Source organism: Danio rerio, chromosome 12 (assembly GCF_052040795.2).
Source record: "Danio rerio strain M-AB ecotype USA chromosome 12, GRCz13ab, whole genome shotgun sequence".
In the NCBI taxonomy this organism is placed as follows: Eukaryota; Metazoa; Chordata; class Actinopteri; order Cypriniformes; family Danionidae; genus Danio; species Danio rerio.
In genome coordinates, this window is record NC_141032.1 from 36,850,001 (window position 1) to 36,874,595 (window position 24,595).

The window sequence follows — 24,595 nt, forward strand, 5'->3', positions numbered from 1 at the left end:
AGATTAATAAAGGGACAAAGCCGAAAAGAAAATTAATGAAACTGTAATTAAATTAAATTGTACATTAATCCATTAATATGGCAAACTTTTTAGCAATTAATTTTGTATTAAACTGTCTATAGGGAGATACAATTGCTTTAACGTTTGACGGCTATACCTATTTAAAACTAAGAAAACCATGATTTAAATCATATGAATGAATAATGTTTCACAAAAACAGATTAGACCGCATGAGAAATTTTCTGAAAATTAAAAAAATTACTTTTATTCCAAAAAAATTGGTTTTATACTGAAGTAATGATCACATATGGCTGATCTTACTCAGATTAAAGGAGGATCTAACCGAGTATATGTAGTATATGAATATCATCACTAGCATCACTGAATGGAGGAATAAGTCGTTGCAACTCTCCCCTACTCAAACTTTAGACTGCATGGTGTGTCTCTGGAGATGAACTATCTGGACTGTGTTACTGTAAACTGATCGATGTCCAGAGAGTTTGATTATTCATGTCTGAAAGCTCCGGGTCGTTTACATCAATGATTATCGAAAACAGTTTACCAAAGTTCAGTGAAGTCCTGTGAATTGATGCACTTTATAGTTAGCATACGTTTATATGACAGTGCATAAAGAAAGACATGAGCTCCAAAACACTAACGGTTATAGTTCGTTTAGTCCGTCATTGTTTATACAAACCTCGTGTTTTTCGGGTAAATCCGGTGCGGTTGTATTATGGGTCTCCGCAGACGGTAACGGGATCCGCCATTCGCACGGTAGACCTCCGGAGCGACACCGTCACTAAACCCGGAGCAGCGATGCGGAGAGCCATGGCGGAAGCGGAGGTCGGAGACGATGTGTTTGGAGAAGACCCTACAGTTAATGGTTCGAAAGCAACACACACACACGCACGTCTCTTTTATGGACATCCGTAGGATAGACTCTTGTTTTTTATCACATAAGAGGCTCGAGTCGAGTTAAATATGATTCGACTGGTAAATGATCAGATGTGATGTGGAGGAAATCATTGCTTTTCATGGACAGTTTTCTTACCCGTTGTTGTTGTTCCCCTTATGGCCATCAGAGGGCGTTAGTTCACATTTTTTATCAGACATGCTTAAAAACTAGCATTACAACTGTTAACCACTTTTGAGGAACTGATAATACAGTTGTTCATTGATTGATTGATTCATTCATTCATTCATTGACCCACTTACTACTTAACCAGGAAGTCCCATTGAGATACAATATTAAACCAATTGCAGTACTACAAGTTAAAATGGGGGAAATTTCTTAAGAAATGAGAAGAGTTCAGTTATCTGTGAGGTATTGGGTAAATTTGAAAGCTCATAATCAAGAACATCCAACTCTAGAAACATTAAAGCCATGTTAGAAAAAAGAGAGGAGGGAAAGTAAAAGTTTTGGAAGGACTGTAAAAAAAGCAGAAATGAAAGTGAGTCAATAAAATTTAACATTATATACAATTCAAATGATGGGTATAACAGTAGTATTTTATGGGTACCTGCGCATATTGGTGTTCAAGGAAAGGAAATTGCAGATAATAAAGCAAAACAAGCTGTTAAAAATAATAACATTAGTCCAAATGTAAGTATTGAGTGAAATTTACAATTTTAGCAGATGCTTTTATCCAAAGCGACTTACAAATGAGGACAAGGAAGCAATTTACACAACTATAAGAGCAACAATGAATAAGTGCTATAGGCAAGTTTTAGGATTGTAAAGTCTAAGAAGGAAAGAATTAGTTTTTTTTTTTTTTTGAGTAAAGTTAGTGGTTTATCCAGAGAGGCAATTGCAGATTATGAAGTGAAGTGGAGACTAAATAGTTGAGTTTTTAGTCATTTCTTGAAAACAGTGAGTGACTGCTCTGAGTGAATACTCGGAAATCAAGAGTATTATTTAAAAAAGAATGAAGGAAAGGTGGCAACAACAAAGGGATAATGAGAAAAGGGGCTGGTGGTTTTACAGAATTCAAAAGAAAGTAGGAGAAATGAGAAGTGTTGGAAAAACAGAAGAGAGGAGATAATATCTAGAGTGAGATTTGGACTCACAAAATTAAATAGAACACTATTTAATTTAAATAGTACACTTTTGGTACAGTAAAATGTGAGTTTTGTGAACAAAGAAGAGACAGTTGAACATGTTATGGTACACTGCACGAATGTTTTATCACACTGCATGAATTATGAAGATGAAAGGGGGACTCTTAGTAAGAATTGAGAAGAGATAATAGTTCAATTCAAATTCAATGACATTTTACAAAATTCATTCATTTTCTTTTCGGCCTAGTCCTTTTATTAATCTGGGGTTGCCACAGCGAAATGGACCATCAAGTCGTAATGATCCACACTCCATACCAGTTGGTCACGAAAATGGACAATTTCATTGTTTGTCAACCGCCAACAAAATTAAAAGAAGAAGAAATACAATAATCCTTCTAACAGTCCTGGTAAAGTTTGCAGCAGAGGACAAAGTTACAAAGAAATATACATCATCAACACACGACACAATGAACAAACACAATATAAAAATAGTACAAAACCTAGTCAGTAATTAAAACATTTGTAACAAACATGTTTTAAATTGGCCAAAAGAGGCATTAAGGAAATTCAAACACTTTCTGTTTTTCAAATAAATACTGTTAAAAAATTATATATATATATATATATATATATATATATATATATATATATATATATATATATATATATATATATATATATATATATATATATATATATATATATATATATATACATTTAGTAACTCAGCACTGATAAAAAGTTTAGATTTCATTTTCCACATTTTTTATTTTCACTCAATATAAATATTGTTTTAAAGAATGTGTCCAAACTTTAGTTAGTGTTAATATATCCAATGCAAAATGTTTGTTACATGTTGTTGCAATAGGAAATGTAGACCTGCCTACTTTTATACGCTGCTAAAAATACATTGTATACATATGTTTTCCTCCAACAGAACTACAGAAAATAGCTGCTGAAATGTTTGGCATGAAAGCGGCTTTATATGTGCCCTCAGGAACGATGAGTAACCTGATTGCAGGTGAGACTGCAGGATTCTGCCCAAGGCTATTAATAAAACTTGTTTACAGTTGTCACTTGGTAAAAGCTTGGAGGGAAAATGGACACATATAATGCTATTTTGCAGTGAATGTGGTCTGTGTCACAGCCCGAGAGCCGCCTCTGGCCATTAAAATCTGATATTTGAAAAATGATGTTGATTTGTGCTCAAGCTCACAGAAATAGCTCGCCGTTCATGGAATTTGGTTCTTGTTTGTGACCAGAAGTTGCAGTAATGTATAGCAGAAGCGTTCATGCCAGCACATATGTTGCACTCATATTTGTCCTCCTCTTTTTTCTGTCTCAGTTATGGTCCACTGCAGGGAGAGGGGTGATGAGATGATAGCTGGTGATCTTTCTCATATTCATATTTATGAGCAGGGAGGAAGTGCACAGGTATGGACAAATCTGTCGACTAAGGGGTTTATTTTTAATTTAGGCTAATATGTTTGTCTGTTACTGTATTTATTATCAAAATAATCAAAGATGAATTCATTTGAAATTAATGCACAGCATGATTTATGCAGAACATTTTGTTTTAAAATATTAAAATGCCATTTCCATCAGAGAGTTCAATTAAAAAAGGAAGAATAACTAGAGCTGTGGTGGACATCCTTAGATTAGATTAGATTCAACTTGATTGTCATTACACATAAGTACAAGGCAACAAAATGCAGTTTAAGTCTAACCAGGAGTGCATTAGCAGCAAGTGCAGGTATATAGGTAAGTTATAAAGTGCAGTTATAGAAAATCTATGGGTTATATTTACAAATGGATGTACTATAAACACTATATACAGGTTGTATAACTATAAACAGAGATTTACTATAGATCAGGGGTGTCAAACTCAATTCCTGGAGGGCTGCAGCCCTACACAATTGCTCCAACACACTTAAGCTGCGGTCACACCAGAGTTTGAGCATGCGATATTCTGTCTTACGGCGCTGCGAAAAGGGGCGGGATTAAACAAGCTTATTAGACATTTTAAAAAGCGAGCGATTGCTCCATGTTTTAAATTTCTGTCCAGAGAGGTCATGTTTTAATCCTCGATTGGTCTCACGCAGTCAAGTGATGTGATTTTCACCGCAGAAACCTGCGAAACTTGACGCATGACCCTGCGTTTCCGGTCTGAAGCATTCGTATGCGGATGAATAGAAGTCTATCCGGGATCAGGCCATATCCTGAGCTGCTGCTGCGCTGATGGTCATGGGAAGTGGAGAACATGAGACTGATTCCAGCGACGCTCCAGGGACATACGAGTCTTCGCTGAGGCCATCTTCCAGCCCACCGCGGTGACTGAAGCTCTGCACAAGACTTTTGGCCAGCGGAGAAATTAAATTTTGCCGAACTGAGTCTGGTTCCCTCAAGGTTTTTTTTCTTCACTCCCATCAGGTGAAGTTTTTTTTCCCTCTCCGCTGTCGCCACTGGCTCGCATGGTTCAGGATTGGTAGAGCTACGCATCGATGAATTTGCTCTTCAGTGTTTGAACTCTCAGTAATTATTAAATCACACTGATCTGAGCTAAACTGAACTAAACTGAACTTAATCACTAAAAACTGAACCACACTGTTCCAGTTACTATGACCATTTATGTGAAGCTGCTTTGACACAATCTACATTGTAAAAGCGCTATACAAATAAAGCTGTATTGAATTGAATTGAATTATGGGAGGAAAAGCCCAGTGTGACCACAGCTTTACCTGTAGGTTTCAAACAAGCCTGAAGGGCTCAATTAGTTTGATCAGGTGTGTTTACTTAGGGTTGGAACTAAACTGTGCCGGGGTGCGGCCCTACAGAAATTTAGTTAGACATCCCTGCTATAGATTAATATATGTACAGTTTGCTATTAGTAATCAGACGTATGCAGATAGATATGAACATAGTTACAAATGTGTATGTACAGTGGATATGTACAGTTGTACAATCTTGTATTTGTTCAATTACATGTATTTGGTCTTTGATTCATCTACACCAGGGATGTCCAAACTCGCTCCTGGAGGGCCAGTGTCCTGCATATTTTAGTTCCAACCCCAATTGAACACAACTGAACCAGCTAATCAAGCTCTTTCTAGGTATACTAGAAACTTCCAGGGAGGCATGTTGAAGGAAGTTGGAGCTAAACTATGCAAAACACCGGCCCTCCAGGACCGAGTTTGGACACCCCTGATCTACACTATCATTCAAAATACTCAGAGTCAGAAAGATATTTTTAATGTTTTTTTTTCAAGAGATCTCTAATGTTTGCAATGTAATTGTGAAATATTATAATTTCATAATATATTTATATTATTTATGTAGTTAAAATATTTTATGTATGATTTATTACTCTGATAGTAAAACTGATTTTAGCACTGATTACTTCAGTCTTACTTTTGACCAAATGTAGATTATTGGTTGGTTATTTTGTAAAATATACAAATAAAATTACTTAAGAGATAAGAGAAAGAAGACACACTTAATTCTTTTCTATCGATGAAATGAACATTACTATTTTCTAAAATTGTAACTTGGGCATTGAGAAGTATAAAATAGAACATTTTAAATAAAAATGTCTTTTCAAATAAAGAAATGTTTTATTTGTTGACCTGTGTCAAGTCACGATTAACTTTTAATGTATTAAAGGGGTATTAAAGTTAATATTTTAATGTGTATTATTTTTAGGCTATGGGAGTTTGGCCAACAAATAAGTTTGGGAATTCCAGTATTAGATGAAAAAATATTAATAAACATAAAAAGCCTTCCATGTTTGTTTGAAATATTGATAAACACCACAATAAATGATGATGAACTCCATATATTTCACTCTATATCAACTGTAATGCATATTAATTCATGATACAGAATCATGCAATCAATATCACAGCAAATATAATCTAACTGAGTATTACAAAATGTAATGACCAGTACTTAATTTTGAGAATATATAAACAAAAAAATTATCAGACCACTTAAAAATCTTGGTTTTTATGTATTTAGAGCATTTTTCCCCTCACAGGAATTTATTTTCCTTTGTCATGATTAGATAATCAGATGTTATACCACATATTGATATCTTAATTCTAATGAACATTAAAACATTGGTATTTTGTTGATTAAAAATGAATATAAGCACCTGAAAAAAGGGCAGTATTTTAATAATAATAATAATAATAATAATAATAATTCCTTACATTTATATTGACTTTATTCTAAAATGCGGAAGTGCGCCTGTTTTAGCGATTGTCTTAGAACTTCCGTTTCAGTCGCCTATGGGAGAAATGACAAGGAATAATAAACGGCAAAAAACGGTCAAACTACTTGCTCTACAAACAAATGTTTGCATGACTATACAGACCAAGTAGAATAATATAACAAGCAAATATCAGTTTGCAACATCAAACAGCGAAACGAGCAGTTTTTAATGTCTAAAAATTAATGGAAGTGAATGAGACCGGAAGTCTCGTGCCAAAAAGATTCAAATGGCAGCGCCCGCTCGTCTGCGGAGAATAAGGTCAATAGTGCTTTTTTGGAAACTCAAAGCGCTTTACACAGTGGGGGTGATCTCCTCATCCACCACCAGTGTGCAGCATCCACCTGGATCACGCTACAGCAGCCATATTGCGCCAGACCACAAATCAGCTGATTGGTGGAGAGGAGACGGAGTGATGAAGCCAATTAAGATATGGCCAGTGGGCAAATTTGGCCAGGATGCTGGGTTTAAACCACTACCTTTTTTCAAAGGCCATCCTGGGATTTTTAATGACCAGAGAGTCTGAGCTCAGTTTAATGCTCACTGAGCATTATAGAGTTTTTATTAATATACTGGGGCATTAGGACCCACACAGACTTCAGGATGAACGCCCCCTGCTGGCCTCACTAACACCACTTCCGACAGCGACCTAGCTTTCCCACGTGGATATCAGGTACTGATCGGGCACAGCCCTGCTTAGCTTCAATGGGCGACCATGTGAGATTTGCAGAGAGCTAGCTGTCGGCTTAGCTGCCTGTGCAAAACAAAAATTCTATTTTTTTTTTTTTTTTTCGAATTTGGTGGAAACTTTACAGTTTCCAGAATAAAACAAATGATTATTTCCTCAGACAGAGAAACATTCAAGTGATCTAAGGTCTGAAACCTCCATTTTACAAAAACATTTTCTTTACTTTTATTTCATATTGTCGGCTTTACAGGGTTAAATGAACAAGTTAGATCTGAAAGCAGTGTTTTCAAAAAGTCCAAAAGTGCTCATAGCTGAAGAAACACCCATATGCCACATTATGGGTAGGCTGAAGTAAATGTGCTTTTGTGTTTGCTTATAGCTCGCAGGCGTCCATTCTGCAACACTCCGTACCCTCGGCGATGGCACCTTTGACCTGGACCAGCTGATCTCCAAGATCCGCCATGGTTACCCTGACCCACACTACCCACGCTCACGCCTGGTGTGTGTTGAAAACACACACAATATCCAGGGAGGCCGCGTCCTCCCACTCGCCTTCCTGCAGGAGGTTAGATATTACTTAAACACTAGTTCATTAAATGTGGGAGACAGTCAGAGAATATGTTGAGGCAGTCAGGTACCTTGGGCTAAACTCTGAACAATAAGACACAATCCCTCCACTTAAACTGCCTAGTGATGTTCATTTACTAAGTGAGCGATTAAACATACTTCAGTTTGGGTTGCAACATGAACAGGTTTTGTGCATTTCTGCACTCCTGCTTTAAAGTGTCACGAAACACCAAAACACATTTTTTGAGCTGTTGACAGTCGTATATGTGTCCCACACTGCTAAAAACACTATTAGGACACCTATATTTCACTAAAAAGTGTAAATTGGTTGTTTTTGCGTTATTTCAAGCAAATTTGTACTTCCTGTTTGAAACAAATTTTTGAAGCTGCGTCACGGTCATGACATAATAGCGTGTATTCCAGCGTGCAGACTGGGCGTCTGTGCCTGAGTGAGTCCTATTACGTCTTACAGTGTAATACATTAATGCATGAGTAAGGCTTGGTTCAAACCAATCAGCGCGCTCTATTGTGGAACTTCATTAATATTCATTAGTGTCACCGTGTTTACGCCACAAAGACACCACGTTGTGTTGGCAAAACAAGCGTGAAGTGTTGCTTTTATAGTTTGCTGCCGTTAAGTTTCGTTTTCATTTTCTCTCTGTGAGAGCTCTGAACACAATCTCATGGCAGATCAGAACAAATTATTTGTACATTTTTCACATAATCTGTTTACTCATGCATACATTATAACATAGATACTAGTACTTAACCATCACCTAAAGGTACTTATTTATTAGCCACTGTTATACTTTGTAGATAATAACAATTACCTTGAACCTACTTGCACCAGACATTTTCTTACAATCACTCCATATCTATTGAAAAACATGCATTTCTGAGTGTGCCTCACATGGGTGAGTGGGCTTTACAAACCACCTGTAGGAACACTCTTCTAGAATAGAAAAAATCTCTGAATCACAGTCCCTCCCCTGCCGTCTAGAGCCACGCCTCCTGAAACACGAGCATCCCAAAAGAACCCTCTCTCATGTGTTAAAAGTGACTAGTGCTTGTCCGGCGGCGTGCAAGCCAAACTGACATTCTATTTTAGAGCAAATATTTAAAGTTGCATGGTAAACAATATAGGGAGAGACTAGGCGGAATAGCAGTTTTTACTTGCGTTTTGTTGTTAAAATAATTAAAAACTACATCATCTATGCTGTAAAAGGTCCCTTATGAAACTAAAAATAGTTTTATCAATCTTTCATCGAAAGATTTTAGTAGCTGAACAACACTTCTGTGAAGATTTAACCCATTTGTAACAACATCTAACGTTACATCATTTTTTTGAGTGAAGGTAAATCGCATCATAATGAACAACCTCGAGACATGGGCAATTTATAATTGAAGCAAACTGTTTGGAAGCATTAAAAGTGTCCAATAAGATGTCTGAAATCTTTACATGTAATGACCCAGAGACTATTTAAATGCATGTCACTGATAAGAAGAAGATGGATGTTTAATGTATGATGACCGAAATGGCTTTAAACACCCAGCAGGCACAAGACGTCAACATGACATCAGATTGACGTTGCACCCCAGCGTTGTGGGACGTTGCATTTTGTTTAGAAAAGAAAATCGGGTTGACATCAGAACCTAACGTCAATGTCCAACGTCCAACCTAAAATCAACCTAAAATCAACCAAATATCAACGTCTAAAAAAGTGAAAACGCGTTTACATTTTACCGGAACAGGAACTACATATTTGGTGATGTACCGTATCGACGTCAATGCAATTAAACAAAAGATCCGAACCCAATTTGATTCATTTATTCGACTCTGAGTTGATTATTTCACTAACGAATCAATAGTTTTAAATGAGGTGCTTTTTTAGATTTTAAACCTCAGCTGGATGTTTCCATTAACTTAGAGCTGTGTTACACACTGCATGGAAGCTCACTTTCAAAAATACATAATAGGGGCTCTGTCATGTACAGTACACAATAATTAAGACCACCTTGTATAATAAAATAATAACAGTAGCATGGAATAGGTACTGACATGTTGTATAGATTAAATATTAAAACAGATTGCCATAGGTATGTTTCTTGTCTATGACACTGTATAATTGCTTAATCTGATACATTGAGGAAAAAATACATTATAGTCTAAACCTCTGACAAACTTTTATTTTACCAAAACAGAAAATATTCATGCTCCCTTCGTGTTAATTTAATTTTAAAAGTGGTATAAGATGTAAAAAGTTTTGGACATACATGAACTAATATCTATAACTGTTGTTTTTTGTTGCTGAAAGCTTCGCTCTGTGGCTGATCAGTTTGGTCTGGCGGTGCATATGGATGGAGCGAGGGTGATGAACGCAGCTGTAGCTCTGGGTGTTCAGCCCTCTGCTATACTACAGCACTGTCATTCTGTCAGTGTGTGTCTGTCTAAGGTAAGCTCTTGTATTCTTGGAAAATGAAATGGAAAATATATTTTGATTTGTTTACCTTAGTGTCAAGTCTCCATCTGAGATCTGTGAACATGCAAATGTGTTGTTGAAGTACACATGAAATCAAAACTAACCCTATTGATATTGTTAGCTCACATTGCTAGTTTTGTAATGAACAATTAATCTGTACCTGTCATTAAAAAAATTTCCTTGTAATCTGAAAATGCACTTCCTGTTTGTTTTCAGTTAAATTCAGTTCAGATCACGTCTGTCTGAGGTATTGGGCGTAGGCTAATATACTTAACCACACCCCTCCAACTGTCAGTTTGACAACAACCAGAAATGGTGAGGAGAAGGTGTCTGTTAGAATAGTCAAACAATTTTCCCAATCTTTCTGAATGAATTGCCTACTGTACTGCCTCCAATCAGCTCCCAGTAGAAAAAAACATGCCACGCTCACTGTTTTCTCATGTAATATTTCGTTTCTCTAGGAACTGTGTCACAAAATGGGGAAAAAACAGTCCTAGCTTCCAGTTCATGTGTTTTTTTAATCGGCAAATTAACTGAAAAGGTTAGGGGTATTAAAGAAAGTATTTGTATGTGTTATTTTTAGGTTTCAGGGATGAAACTGTACTTGCTCTCTAAAGAGTTCACTTTATTATATTGTATTTTATTTTTTCTGTTACAGTATTGCTATTTTTAGATATTTACCAATGAATAGACCACTTTTCTAGGAGAATATGACTGAGGCCTTGTATCCACCTGGTAAGAACACCACTTGTGGTCAGAAATCATTTAGAAACTTCTGTTATATCATCCTTGACTGCATCACTATCACAGGAGCGCTCAGTGTGACACTAGAGCATGACTAATTGAACACCGGCTTATGAGTGAGCAGAGGAGCAGGCGATTAAAAAGGATGTGGATGGCAACGGGTTTGCTCACAATTTTTCCTGTTGGGATAATAGTGAAATATGAATACTAGGACTGAACTGTATATCGTTTGAGCATCGATATCACAATGTGAATATCCGCAATAGTCACATCACAGGATTAGAATGTGTTTTTTACGATCAAAAGATAAAGATATTATTAAATATTATTTTTATATTAGGCGACGCAGTGGCGCAGTGTGTAGCACGTTCGCCTCAAAGCAAGAAGGTCGCTGGTTCGATCCTTGGCTCAGCTGGCGTTTCTGTGTGGAGTTTGCATGTTCTCCCTGCATTCGCGTGGGTTTCCTCCGGGTACTCCGGTTTCCCCCACAGTCCAAAGACATGCGGTACAGGTGAATTGGGTAGGCTAAATTGTCCGTAGTGTATGAGTGTGTGTGTGTGTGTGTGTGTATGTGTGGATGTTTCCCAGAGATGGGTTGTGGCTGGAAGGGCATCCGCTGCGTAAAAACTTGCTGGATAAGTTGGCAGTTCATTCTGCTGTGGCTACCCCAGATTAATAAAGGGACTAAGCTGACAAGAAAATTAATGTATGAATGAATTTTTATATTACTGAATAAAATTATTATTTACTTCTCCAGAATTCTTCTTCTTATTATTATTATTATTATTATTATTATTATCTTATTATCTTATTACTATCTTATTATTTTTACTTCTCCAGAAGAAAAAATATTATCAGACATACTGTGAAAATTTCCTTGCTCTGGTAAAAATTATTTGGGAAATATTTAGAAAAAGAAAAAAATCAAAGGGGGGCTAATAATTCTGACTTTCAATTGCATATACACACATAAATAAAAGAGAAATTGTCGCTAAAACACATCGCTAAAAGAGGCTTCTTTCAAAAGCTTAAAAACTCTTGCAATTTTCTTTATCCACTTGTCTTAAATAATTTACAGAAATGGCTAGTCTATATTTCAGCACAATGTAGCTAGAATGTTTTACTGTTGCTGCCGGTGGACCAATAAAATCTTTATGTGAGAAGGAGAAGAACATTTGTAAAATGAATCTGCATAGCAAATGCAGCCACAAATTTAAACGGAGCTATAAGATTATTTTCCTAATAGAAAAAAGTATATACTGTTAGAAACCAATAGCAGTTTTCAGGCTATGGCTATATTGTCGAGTTATTTCAGTAATTTTGAACAAAACATCTCCAGGCAGTGATAGACCATCTGTGGAGTTATTTCACCAAAAACCAAGAGAAATCAGTAAGTGAGAGGCACTGAAAATGACCTTGTTAAAGCCAGTGCTTTATAACCTGCGCCCTGAAGGCATCTCACACCTCCAACAACCGAGGCTTATTTTTTATTCTCTTCATCAAAGTGTGATGGTACTTTCCTCTGATAATCATGTGGTATCATCGAGGATTTAAAATGTCCTTCCTCATTACTCCTCACAGATCGCGTGTATGTTAAAATCTGAGCTGCGAAGTCGATTTGAAGAGACCCTGAAGTAAAACTAATCACTCTCGACTCTCAAACAAATCCTTTGAGTAGATGTCAACAAGCGTATTTGCATTTTAATTACAGAACATGTTTGCATGTATCAGGAAACGGCTACTCTCTTGTACTGAATTTTCCCTCCTGCTGTAAAGACATTAAATGTAATTGAGGCTTCAGAGACAAAGATCAGAAATATGAAAGTCAATTGTTTCTGTCTGCCCTGACTACCTAAGCAGAAAGCAAACATCTGCATTCCAGGTGCCAGTTAAATATAACAGCTGTTAGATTATACCATCGCGATGCATTTATACTTGAGTGATTATAATAGGGAGATTACTTTTAAAGCTGTCATTTATTTTGTGTAGTTTAAATCACTTTTATTTATACTTGCTTGTATGAATGAAGGAATCTTGTGTTCACATAGAACGTGTTTATTTTCCATTGAGTAGGTGAAATAGAAGCCAATATAACTAGCCATATATTACTTTATATCATACTATCAATATTTCATAGTAACTTAATTATCAACAGCCCTAAAATAACATTGTAAAAGCTACTACTATCAAATGTTTTTATATATATATATATATATATATATATATATATATATATATATATATATATATATATGTGTGTGTGTGTGTGTGTGTGTGTGTGTGTGTGTGTGTGTGTGTGTGTGTGTGTGTGTGTATGTACACACAAACACACACACACAGTTGAAGTCAGAATTATTCGCCCCCCTTAGATTTTTTTTCTGTTTTTTAAATATTTCCCAAATTATGTTTATACAGAATAAAATATAAATAAAAGAATTAATAAATTAAAAGCAGTTTTTCATTTTTAAACACCATTTTAAGAACAAAATTATTAGCCCCTTAAGGCTATTTTTTTTCCAATAGTCTACAGAACAATAACTTGCCTAATTACCCTAACCTGCCTAGTTTATATATATATATATATATATATATATATATATATATATATATATATATATATATATATTTTTTTTTTTTTTTTTTTTTTTTTTTTACAGATGAATACATTTTCATTTATAAACAAAATACAAATGTTTTATATGTGAAATAATAATGGAGTAATAATATTAATAATGTTAAATAATTAAAGACATTGATATAACTAAAATCAGATATTAATAAAAATAGTTTTTGGGCAACTTAAAAAGTGAAATCAACCTATCCTATTCTATAAAAATATGTATTAAGTGACAAGCACATAGAAATATCTAAAATGTTAAAGCTTTTGCTTTGCAAACACTTCACTCCAGTATTGTTGTTGATAAATTAATAAAAACAGGTTTCATTAACTGAAACAACATATACATATTATATAACAGTAAACTAAAGTAGTTCAAGTTCAAGTACTAAAACTGCTAAAACTAAAACCCTACAATAAACAGCCGATTTCACCTTACTTCCCTTAATTTAGCTTTTGACATACCCCCCCATCCACCCCATCTCCCCCTTTTCCTCTTATACAGGGGGTGCTCTCAAAAACTACCTGATTCATCGAGATTTATCGTCTCTCAAAAGATTATTAATTTGCTAATGAATGTTATTTAAAATTAGGTGTACAAGCATAAAAAATTAATCACATAACATAAACTTTAACATAATCTAACGTAAAATTTTAAACAGGCAGGTAAAGTCACTAAAAAAACAATTTGCATTTGCATCCTAAATGAGTGCTTTTTAATAAATATATTAAATAGGGTAAAAAAAAAATACTTTAAACTTTAGTTGAGCGAAAATGCCTAAAATATCTTTAAAAGTCACACTTCTAATTTCCCATTTGGTGTTGTGCTAATGTTTTTTTTTATTTTTTTGCCTGATTTTTTGCGCCATTATTTCATTGCTCTGGATTGTTAGGCTGCTGTCATTTTTATAAAAGTGTAAATTCATTAATTTAAAACGTTGCCTTCTAACGGGTTGAGTTAGACTTAAACCAAGAATTTTCTTGCGATAGATACTCCACAGCGATTGACATTTTGATAACTCGGTGTGTAGGCTATTTGATTTGGTCGGATGTTGTTTCAGTTATGATAAAGACACAAGACATGTCACCCGTATCCTTTTGAATGGGGAAAAGTGTAACGGCCAACATGGCGAATAAACTCTGCCTTCTAGTACAGGAGCCAATCATCGATTGCTATATAGTGAATGAAGCCCCGCCTTCTAGAAGAGGAGCCAATCATCGATCACGATTGCGCAGACACATGGCCCAGACAGAGTCCATTCTGCATGATTCTACCTATCCTGGCTTCTCTAAATGCACATAAATAACTGATACTGTTTGGATTTTACTCTTTGTTTTGTTGAATTTTACTGGACTATTCTTGCGGTAGCTGAAATAGAAACTGTGCTGGTAAATAAGGGACTTTTTCCTGGCAAAAACAGGACATCTTGTCACTTACCGGGGTCTAAACAGGGCTATTCAAAACTGAGCTAAAGCAGCTCCGAGCCATAGTTTAGCGGCATCACTGGTTTTGAACAGCAGCAAGCTGAAAGGAATACTCCATGTGAAAGAATAACACAAAGAGACGTTTCCCACGTCATAGCGCAAATAATTTCATCAGGCAATCAAGGGCCCCCTCCTTCCGTGGGCCCTGAGACTTGAGTCCTGGGCTCAATTATCTCCAAGCTCAGGGTTCTCTCCCACATGCCAGACCTACAATTAGTATCAGCAATCTAAGTGTGAACTCTTGAAATATAAAATAAACAAAATAATTATATCTGAATTATATCTGTATATATAAGCTGTAATTAATATTATATATGTGTACTGGGCTTTTTTTTTTTTTTTTTTTTTTTTTTGCTTCACCCAATCAATTAAATTTTATGCCCAGAGCTGGAAATCTCAAACAATGCAGAGACTTATTTGCTGTGTCTGCACTTTGGCAGGGACTCGGGGCACCTGTGGGCTCCATGCTAGGAGGGTCAAAAGATTTCATACAGAGAGCGGTGCGTGTCCGCAAGGTGCTTGGCGGTGGAATGCGCCAGTTGGGTATCTTGGCAGCAGCTGGTAAGATCGCCCTGTCAGATATGATTGGAAGACTGGAGGAGGACCACAGGAACGCCAGACACTTTGCTCAAGGTGACAAAACCACAGAAGCTTTCTCTGAAATCTCAGCACGACACTGAATATAATGCATCTCTATATTAGTCTGTGCTGCAACAGCTTTCCTGAGGTATTCTTAGACCACATTGATTATAAAAGAAGAAAAAGAAGCAGAGTTGATGTCAAAAATGTTCGCAGAATAACTTAGTTAACACAACCACTTTGTTAGTCATCTAATTATACTCGTTTTCAATGGAAAATAATGCTTGATAAATCAAAAGCTGAAAGCATAAAAGACAACTCAGTCAAAACTGAAGCGGTTCAGATCAGTCTAATTCAATGAAGTAGTCCAGTCAAATATAAAATTCATCAATTTGCCTGTCTTATTCTTAGAAACCTATTTAAAGTACTTTATTCTAGCGGAAACAAAAGGTGAATTTTTCTGCTCTTTAAAAAATATTCCAGATGAGAGCTGTCAAGCCCTGAAGAGCAAAAAAAGATCATTTTAATGATTCTGTTGACAAATGGGACTGATCCGGTCATTGAGTTCAGCTCAGCGAATGGGAAAGTTACCTGAATGGAAATTATATAAGCGAATAATGACTTAAATGATGTTCTTCACAAAGCGATTGTGTGGCTCCAGAACACTTGGAATATAGTACGAGTGTAACAATACACAGATATAAATTGATACTATTAGATAAGATACAATTTATTGAGGCAACACAAAAATATAATTGTTACTTTTCCCCCTTCTGTTCTGGCAATGGTTTTTGGTGCTGGTCAGAGTGTTTCAAAAACTGCTGATCTACTGGGATTTTCAAAAACAATCATCTTCTACCAATTCTTGAGGATGGTTTGAAAAAATAGAGGGAAAATATCTGTTGAGCAGCAGCTCTGTTGCCAAAACAAGGACAATGACAAGATTAGTACCTTTTCTTTTTTTCAAATTACCCCTGAATACAACTGAGGTTTGATGGAGAGCAGCTCTAAACAGACAAACACCAAACCTTGAAGCAGATGAGCTACAAAAGCAGAAGAAGAACACACCGGTACCACAACAGAGTCTTCAATTCAGACTCAGACAAAAATTGCACACTAGCATTTCCAGTAAAGCTCTATATTGAGCCCAGATACATTCTGTTTCCACTGATCATTCTTAAGATGTTTCAGCAGTTTAATTGGAGTTCACTTGTGGTAAATGCAGTTGATTGGACATGATTTTAAAAGGCAAACAGCTGTCTATGTAAGGTCCCAGGGTTGACACTGCATGTCAAAGCACAAACCAATCAGAAAGACAAAGGAATTTTCTGTAGACCTCTGAGACAGGATTGTCTCGAGGCACAAGGCTGGGGAAGGTTACAGAAAAATTTCTGCTGTTCTGAAAGTTCCAATGAGCACAGTGGCCTCCATCATCCGTAAGTGGAAGATGTTTGGAACCACCAGGACTGATCAGGGGAGATAGGCCTTAGTCAGGGAGATGATCAATAACCCAGTGGTTGCTCTGTCTAAACTCTAGCATTCTTTTGTGGAGAGAGAAGAACCTTACAGAAGAACAACCATCTGTGCAGCAATGCACCAATCAGGCCTGTATGGCAGAGTGGGCAGACGGAAGCCACTCCCTGCCTGGAATTTGCCAAAAGGCATCTGAAGGACTCTCAGACCATAAGAAACTAAATTCTCTGGTCTGATGAGACCAAAATTGAACTCTTTGGAGTGAATGCCAGGGTTTAAAGAAAACCAGGCAGCGCTCATCATCAGGCTAATAATATCCCTACAGTAAAGCATGGTGGTGGCAACATCATGTTGTGGAGATGTTTTTTTTTTCAGCAGCAAGAACTGGAAGACTAGTCAGGATAGAGGGGAAAAATGAATGCAGCAATGTACAGAGACATCCTGAATGAAAACCTGCTTCAGAGTGCTCTTGACCTCAGACTGGGGCGACGTTTCATCTTCCAGCAGGACATGAACAAAGCAAACCGCCAAAATATCAATGGAGTGGCTTCACAACAACTCTGTGAATGTCCTTGAGTGGCCCAGCCAGAGCCCTGACCTAAATCCTATTGAACATGTCTGGAGAGATCTGAAAATGGCTGGACACTGTCGCCTCCTATCAAACCTGATAGAGCTTGAGAGGTACTGCTAAGAGGAATGGGCAAAAATTTCCAAAGAAAGGTGTGCAAAGCTTGTGGCATCATATTCAAAAAGACTTGAGGCTGTAATTGCTGCCAAAGGTGCATCAACAAAGTATTGAGCAAAGGCTGTAAATACTGATGTACGTGTGATTTTTCAGCTTTTTTATTTTGTAACAAATTTGCAACAATTTCCAAAAAAACTTTTTCACATTGTCATTATGGGGTATTGTGTGTAGAATTTTGAGGAAATCAATGAATTTAATGCATTTTGAAATAAAGCTGTAACATAAAAAAATATGGAAAAAGTGAAGCGCTATGAATACTTTCCGGATGCACTGTATACATTTAAAACCTAATAACAAAAGTTCCTAACACTTAAAGATCTCCGGGATTCAACAATATATAAGGGTGGTGTAAACATTTTCTCATACACATTGGGCCCTTAACATTGTTTACAAACATCTCTTTATGACCACAGTGGGTATTTGTCATGGCTACAACCCAGCAAAATAATTATATCGCAAAGCTTAAACTGAATTCTTGAACATGACAGTGTATTCTCTGCACTCAAATTGGCCTCAATAGTCGCCAAATCTCAATCCATTAGAGCACTTTATAGATCTGGTGTAATGGGTGATTTGCCTCATGGATGTGGAGCCAACAAATCTGCTAAAAAATTCCTGCACATTGTTCAAAAAAATAAAGATGGCTAAAGTGGGTTCAACCTCCTGCTAATAAGGTGTAGCCAATATATAGTAAAGTGGTGGTGAGTGTGTAATGTCACAATATATTGTTAAACTCCTATTTGATGTTTTCAGTCCCTTCGGCGCACTGAAAAGAGCCATTTATAATGTCATCATCATTTAAAATGTCTCTATGAAACGAGTCCAATTTAAATATTTCAAGAGTCTTATGTAACGTCTCTCATCTTCTCTCTTACAGCACTGTTAGAGAGTGACCCTGCACTGTATCAGGTTGATCTGAACACCGTTCAAACCAACATCGTGAGGTTTTCTCTGAGGGAGGGTCAGATGAGCCCGGTGGAGTTCTGTGAGAGGATGGCAGGCGTAGATGAGGAAGAAGTGAAGGCTTTGGGTCAAGGGGTACCTGTTCTGATGTTCCCCCATGTTGGGGACACAGTCAGGGCTGTGTGGCACCTGGGCATCAGTGAGGAAGACACTCAGCTGGCTATACTGAAGGCTCAGTTTGTGGCTCAACAGCACAAGCGGAGGTCCATCAGGGCAGCGTGAGAGAAGTCCTTTATCTGCTCTTTGTAAAACATTTGACTTTTTTGGCACTCACTTTGACTCACCCACTTAAGGGAAATAAATTATTCATCTAAAAAAACGTATTTCAGTCATTATTTACACACTCGAGTGTTGTTCCAATGCCATGAGCCCTTCCGTCTTTGTCAGAATAAAAAATATATAGTTTTTTAAATGTGCTCGCCTATATAAATACACTACCTGACAAAAATCTTGTTGTCATCCAGCTCACCAAATGATCATTATAAATTAATTTTCAAAGCTTATGCCACCCTCTACTTGTTATTTAAAATGAAAAAAATAATCAGACCCCTTTTGTCACTTATGTAACAACTCTACACAAGGTACTTACATACATATGTTCTGGGAATGTCCCCAAATTGCATTATTCTGGACTAAAATACGAGACTTTCTATCAGATCTAATGGAAACTCAGATCCAATGCGACCCATTGCTTTTTCTTATGCTGGACAATTCATCGCTCTCCTTACTCATCAATCAAAGAAGGATTTTGTCAGTTGTTCTGACTGCTGCTGCTGCTGCAAAAAAAAAAAAAACAATCCTGAAACCATGTCTGGTCTATCTGTTCCAACTGATCTATCCTGGAGGCTCTATCTACTGGACATTATTAGTCTGGAATAAACCACAGCTAAAATAAATGGTGCCAGTAAAAAAAACTGTGCAATTTTGGTCAAATATGAGAGACTGTATTATTTATGTTTCAATTCTGATTTTGTACTTATTATTACAATATTACTGTTTTAATTCTATTTTACATATTTTGTTGGGTGGATCTCTGGCTTTCTAGTCTGGCTTCTAGTTGATCATTTGGAAAAGTGGCAGAAGGTAGATTTTTCTGATGAATCATCTGTTGAACTTCATCCCAATCATCACAAATACTGCAGAAGACCTACTGGAACCTGCATGGACCCAAGATTTTCACAGAAATCAGTCAAGTTTGATGAAGGAAAAATCATGGTTTGGGGTTACATTTAGTATAGGGCGTGCAAGAGATCTGCAGAGTGGATGGCGAAATCAACAGCCTGAGGTATCAAGACATTTGTGCTGCCCATTACATTACAAAACACAGGAGAGGGCAAATTCTTCAGCAGGATAGAATAAATAAAAATAGCTGCAAAATTATGAAAAAACTGCTCCATATGAGCATTCAAGAAAAGAGAAGCAGTACATACAAAGCCACAATCCCTAAAATCACCCCCTAAAAGTGTGCACATAGTTTTAAATCCCTGCGGACATCAACTCTGGTGGTCAGATGACTGTGAATAGATAAACTTGAATTCAATTAAAAGTTCATTCAATTAAAGTCTTTCACATCATCATCAGTCCCCGTCACTACAGGTGTGCCCCAGGGTTCAGTTTTGGGTCCACTGCTATTTATCATCTATCTTCTTCCACTTGGTTATATTTTCCGCAAACACCAATTCCAATTTCATTGCTACGCAGATGACACCCAGCTCTACCTATCAATCAAACCCAACAACAAACTCCCACCTTCATCCCTTACTAATTGCTTTGCAGACATCAAATCCTGGTTCACCACAAACTTTTTGAAATTAAATGACAATAAAACTGAACTTTTACTTATAGGTACACGATCCACTTTAAATAAATCACATAGTTTTTCCATTTCCACTGATGATTCTGTCATTACCCCCTCCCCTCAGGTTAAGAGTCTGGGGGTCATCTTCGACGGCACCCTTTCATTCACTGCACATGTTAATAATGTCACCCGGTCCGCCTATTTCCACCTTCGAAATATAAATCGTTTACGTCCTTCCCTCACACCTCATTCAGCTGCCATTCTTGTTCATAGTTTAGTCACATCCCATTTAGATTACTGTAATTCCCTTCTGTTTGGCCTCCCTAAAAAAACTCTTCATAAATTACAACTGGTACAAAACGCTGCAGCCCGTATTATCACAAAAACCCCCTCTGTCACATCACACCCATTCTACAACAGCTTCACTGGCTTCCCATCCCTTTTAGAATTAACTATAAAATACTTCTTCTCACCTTTAAAGCCATCCACAATCTTGCTCCTCCATACCTTACTAATCTTGTTCATATCACCACACCTTCTCGAACACTCAGATCTTCTTCTTCCATTCACCACACTGTTCCCTCTGTCCGCCTTGTCACAATGGGGAGCAGATCCTTCAGCCACTCTGCTCCTCAGCTTTGGAATTCACTCCCTCCTGATCTCCGTAATTTAGACACTCTTTCACAATTTAAGTCTAGACTCAAAACACATCTGTTTAGAACAGCCTATTCTTTTTGACCCGATTGCATTTTTAAAGCTTTTATTGTATTGTATTGTTTATTGTGTTTTTATTTGAATTGATTGTTTTAGCTGTCCTGTACGGTGACCTTGAGTGTCATGAAAGGCGCCTTTAAATAAAATGCATTATTATTATTATTATTGATTACTTGTGGTTGCATTGATCAACATTTACCGTAGAGAAAAAGGATTGTATTTTGTGTTTTAATTTTAGAATCCTCCAAATCACATTCCTCTCTTTTATCAACTCTTATTCATGAAAGACCTACTTGGAATTTCTCATCGGCAGACTTCACACAGCAATTACATCTCAACATCTGGAGTTGCATCTGTAAAAAAAAAAAGCACAAACTGCTTAACAAAAGTATCCACTGTAAAATAAATAATCTTTATAATATGTAATCTGTGCAAAATAATGTCTACTTAAGAGCTGTCAATGGTTGGCATTAGCCTTGGTTTTCCAAATGCTTACCTTTTCTTTTTCTCAGACTTTATGAGGGTTGACACTGTTGGCTTCAACAGCTCCTCTTCACTTACAATGCTCAAGATCGAGGTCATAGTGCAGGGAATTTTGTGTCAAAATGTTATGTTTGCCTCAGAGTAGACTTCAGTGTGTTCTGATCTTGTGATCTACCAATAATTCTGCCATGTTCTAGTTTCCTATAGAGCACATTAACAGTAATCTGCTAATGTTACTGTTTCTGTACTATATTTTTTGCTTGAATATGCATATTTCAGTGGTACAGTAAGATGAAGTTTATGGCGTTGTTCATAAGCACCAAAAAGAGTTATACACACAGTAGCAGCCCAAAAAATGTTAAGCCTCATTCACACTATGAGCAACTCAGAGTGGCAAAGCGACAAGCGACAGTTCATTTCAATAGAAAGCGAGAAACTTCCACTGACCTCCATCTATGCGAGCTACTGCTGTGACCAGATGGTCATGCCGTTCATTGAGACAAAGTTGAGAATCCTTCAACTATATGCAAATAAAGAGCGACGTTCTGGAGTGACAGCCAATAGGAGCACCAGTAGAGCTCACATGATCCTCTCTCAGCTCACTCAGGCCGGTTGTATTCTGCGCGCTGTAGAGCTAAACAGACCTGCGTTTGCAGCAGGTCGTCACCCAGAGCGACAGACGGCTACAAAGTTGCAGCTTGTGTGAATGAGGCACAAATTTCTTGCTGTCTGTCGCTTTGGGTGGCGATTGAAACCATTGTGGGCATTTTCACCTTGAGGTTGATTAGGTTTGTGATATTCACAGAGAGTAGATGAGTTTACGTGCTGCTGAAAGAAAATGTTGTTCAGAGAAATACTAAATATAAATGGAATCAGTGCATAACATGCTTAATTACAAAGATGATCATGATAAAAATGTGTTCTGTCATTGCGGCTATTTATCTGCTGCAAACGCAGGACTGTGTAAGTCTACAGCAGGGAGAATACAACCAGCCTCTGCTGGAGATGAGAGAGGGTTCATGTGAGCTCTACTATTGCTCCTATTGGCTGTCGCTTAAGAAAGTCGCCCTTTATTTGCACAAAATTGAAGGATTCTCAACTTTGATCATTCTACATGCCCACCTTGTCACCAACGGTCACTGTCGCTCATGTAGACAGAGGTTGTCGGAAGTTGCTCACTCTCCATTGAAAATGAACGGTCGCTTGTTTTGCCGATTTAAATTGCTCATAGTGTGGACGAAACTAAAGTCAGACCATTCTGTCTTTGCTTTAAATTGCAAAATGATAGTCTAATTTGGACTAAATACTGCTCATGCAAATGTTGCAATTCGTAACTTTGTGATTTAGTGGCTGATTTAAATTTTTCTCAACTGTATATTTTAATATGAGTTGCTCATTCCCAATGAGGGGTAGTTACTCTAATAATAATTTTTTACATTAATATAGTGCTTTTCTTGGCACTTTACAGATTTGGGGGGAATCTCCTCAACCACCACCAGTGTGCTGCATCCACAGGGTTGATACGACGGCAACCTTTTGCGCCAAACCAGAGCTTATTGGTGGCAAGCAGACAGACTGATATGAAGATGGTTAGGAGCAGTGGTGGAAAAAGTACTGAAAAAAAAAAATCATACTCATGTAAAAGTACCATTACTTGCCTACACTCTCAGAAAAAAAAAAGGTAAAAAAAAAAGGTACAAACCCTTGTTACTGGGGCAGTAAAATGTAGTGCAGGTAGAATAAAAGTATCTGTTGTAAATATTATTCAAAGTATGAGTAAAAAGAACTTTTAAAAGACCTCAAAAGTAGAATTACACTGTGAAAAGCTGATGTATTTACATTTCATTTGTGGATGTGTGTAAACGAAACATTCTGCATCGAGTCTGTCAAGCAAGCACACAACGTCATAGGACATTAATATTAGGTCAGATTTAGGTTGGGAAGATGTGATTTACCAAAATTCAATTCAATGTGAAGATTGACCAAAATTCAATGTTCAGCCAGTGTCTAGGGACAACATTATTTTGATGTCCAATAATGACGTCAAATTACATTGATATTTTGTTGATTTTAGGTTGTTAGAAAGTGTCACGTTTCAGGATTGAAACAGGAACAAAAACGGGAGTAGAATCCAAGTGAAGTTTAATATAGTCTTGTGCAGAGAAAGTGACAAAAATACAAAAACCCAAAGTACAAAGTAACAATCAAACCAGGAACTCAAACAGATAAAACTCGAACTAGACTTTAACAAGAATAACAGGATACAGACTGGAATCAGGAACAGACATACCGATAAAGACGACAACGACCAACTAACAGAGGATAAATTACTGAATATATAGTCCAGGTAATCAACGGAGAACGGAGACAGCTGTGGTTGTTAATCAGTGTAGATGACAGACCGGGTGTGTGCGCGAAAGAATGTATGGAAATGTAGTTCTTAAGCCACTGTAGTTCTCTGGGGGTTGCGGGTGAACTACAGTGGCATCTGGTGGACAAACACAGTCATGACAGAAAGTGACCAAAATCCAACGTTGAGCCAACTTAATTATTAATTATCTTAACTCAATATCATATTGATGTCAAATACTGACATTTATTTATTCATCAGTTATGGCAACCAAAATCCAACAGCCGACAGACGTCATAGTGGTAACATCCATACAATGGCAAGCTGTAACATCATCAGACGTGGATATTTGATTGGTTTTAGGTTGGACATCGACGTTGAGTTCTAACATCAACCCTAATTTAATTTCAATCTGTTGTTAGGGTACAACATCCATCTGACCTCATGTTGAAGTCTTGTGCCCGCTGAGTGTTTGACATGCAGCTAAACAGTCTCTGGGTCAGTGTGTGTAAAGATTTTGGACATTTTCTTGGACACTTTTAATTCTTCCAAACAGTTTTCTGCAATTATAAATAGCCCATGTC

At 36.9% G+C, this 24,595-nt stretch overlaps 2 protein-coding genes across 7 annotated transcripts in view; one reads left to right on the forward strand and one right to left on the reverse strand.

The window, feature by feature from the left end:
* Positions 1-21,340, forward strand: part of tha1 (threonine aldolase 1) — a 47,237-nt gene extending 25,897 nt beyond the window's left edge. The window contains exons 1-7 of one of the 6 annotated variants that reach the window (NM_001002176.1): positions 549-883; positions 2,996-3,079; positions 3,404-3,492; positions 7,393-7,578; positions 9,896-10,033; positions 15,347-15,539; positions 18,581-18,985. In NM_001002176.1, the coding sequence (NP_001002176.1) occupies positions 640-883; positions 2,996-3,079; positions 3,404-3,492; positions 7,393-7,578; positions 9,896-10,033; positions 15,347-15,539; positions 18,581-18,888 (1,242 nt within the window). In that variant the 5' untranslated portion in view covers positions 549-639 and the 3' untranslated portion in view covers positions 18,889-18,985. Of the gene's footprint in view, positions 1-525; positions 884-2,995; positions 3,080-3,403; positions 3,493-7,392; positions 7,797-8,245; positions 10,034-15,346; positions 15,540-18,580 lie in introns of those variants that run through there. The other 5 variants (XM_087274878.1, XR_015503370.1, XM_087274877.1 and 2 more) reach the window with 5 other exon arrangements.
* Positions 21,341-21,471: 131 nt separating this feature from the next.
* The window catches only part of tmem235b (transmembrane protein 235b), a 30,807-nt gene continuing 27,683 nt past the window's right edge, over positions 21,472-24,595 (reverse strand). The window contains exon 5 of the transcript XR_015504355.1: positions 21,472-21,531. The gene's annotated coding sequence lies outside the window, so the exon portion shown is untranslated. The remainder of the gene's footprint in view (positions 21,532-24,595) is intronic.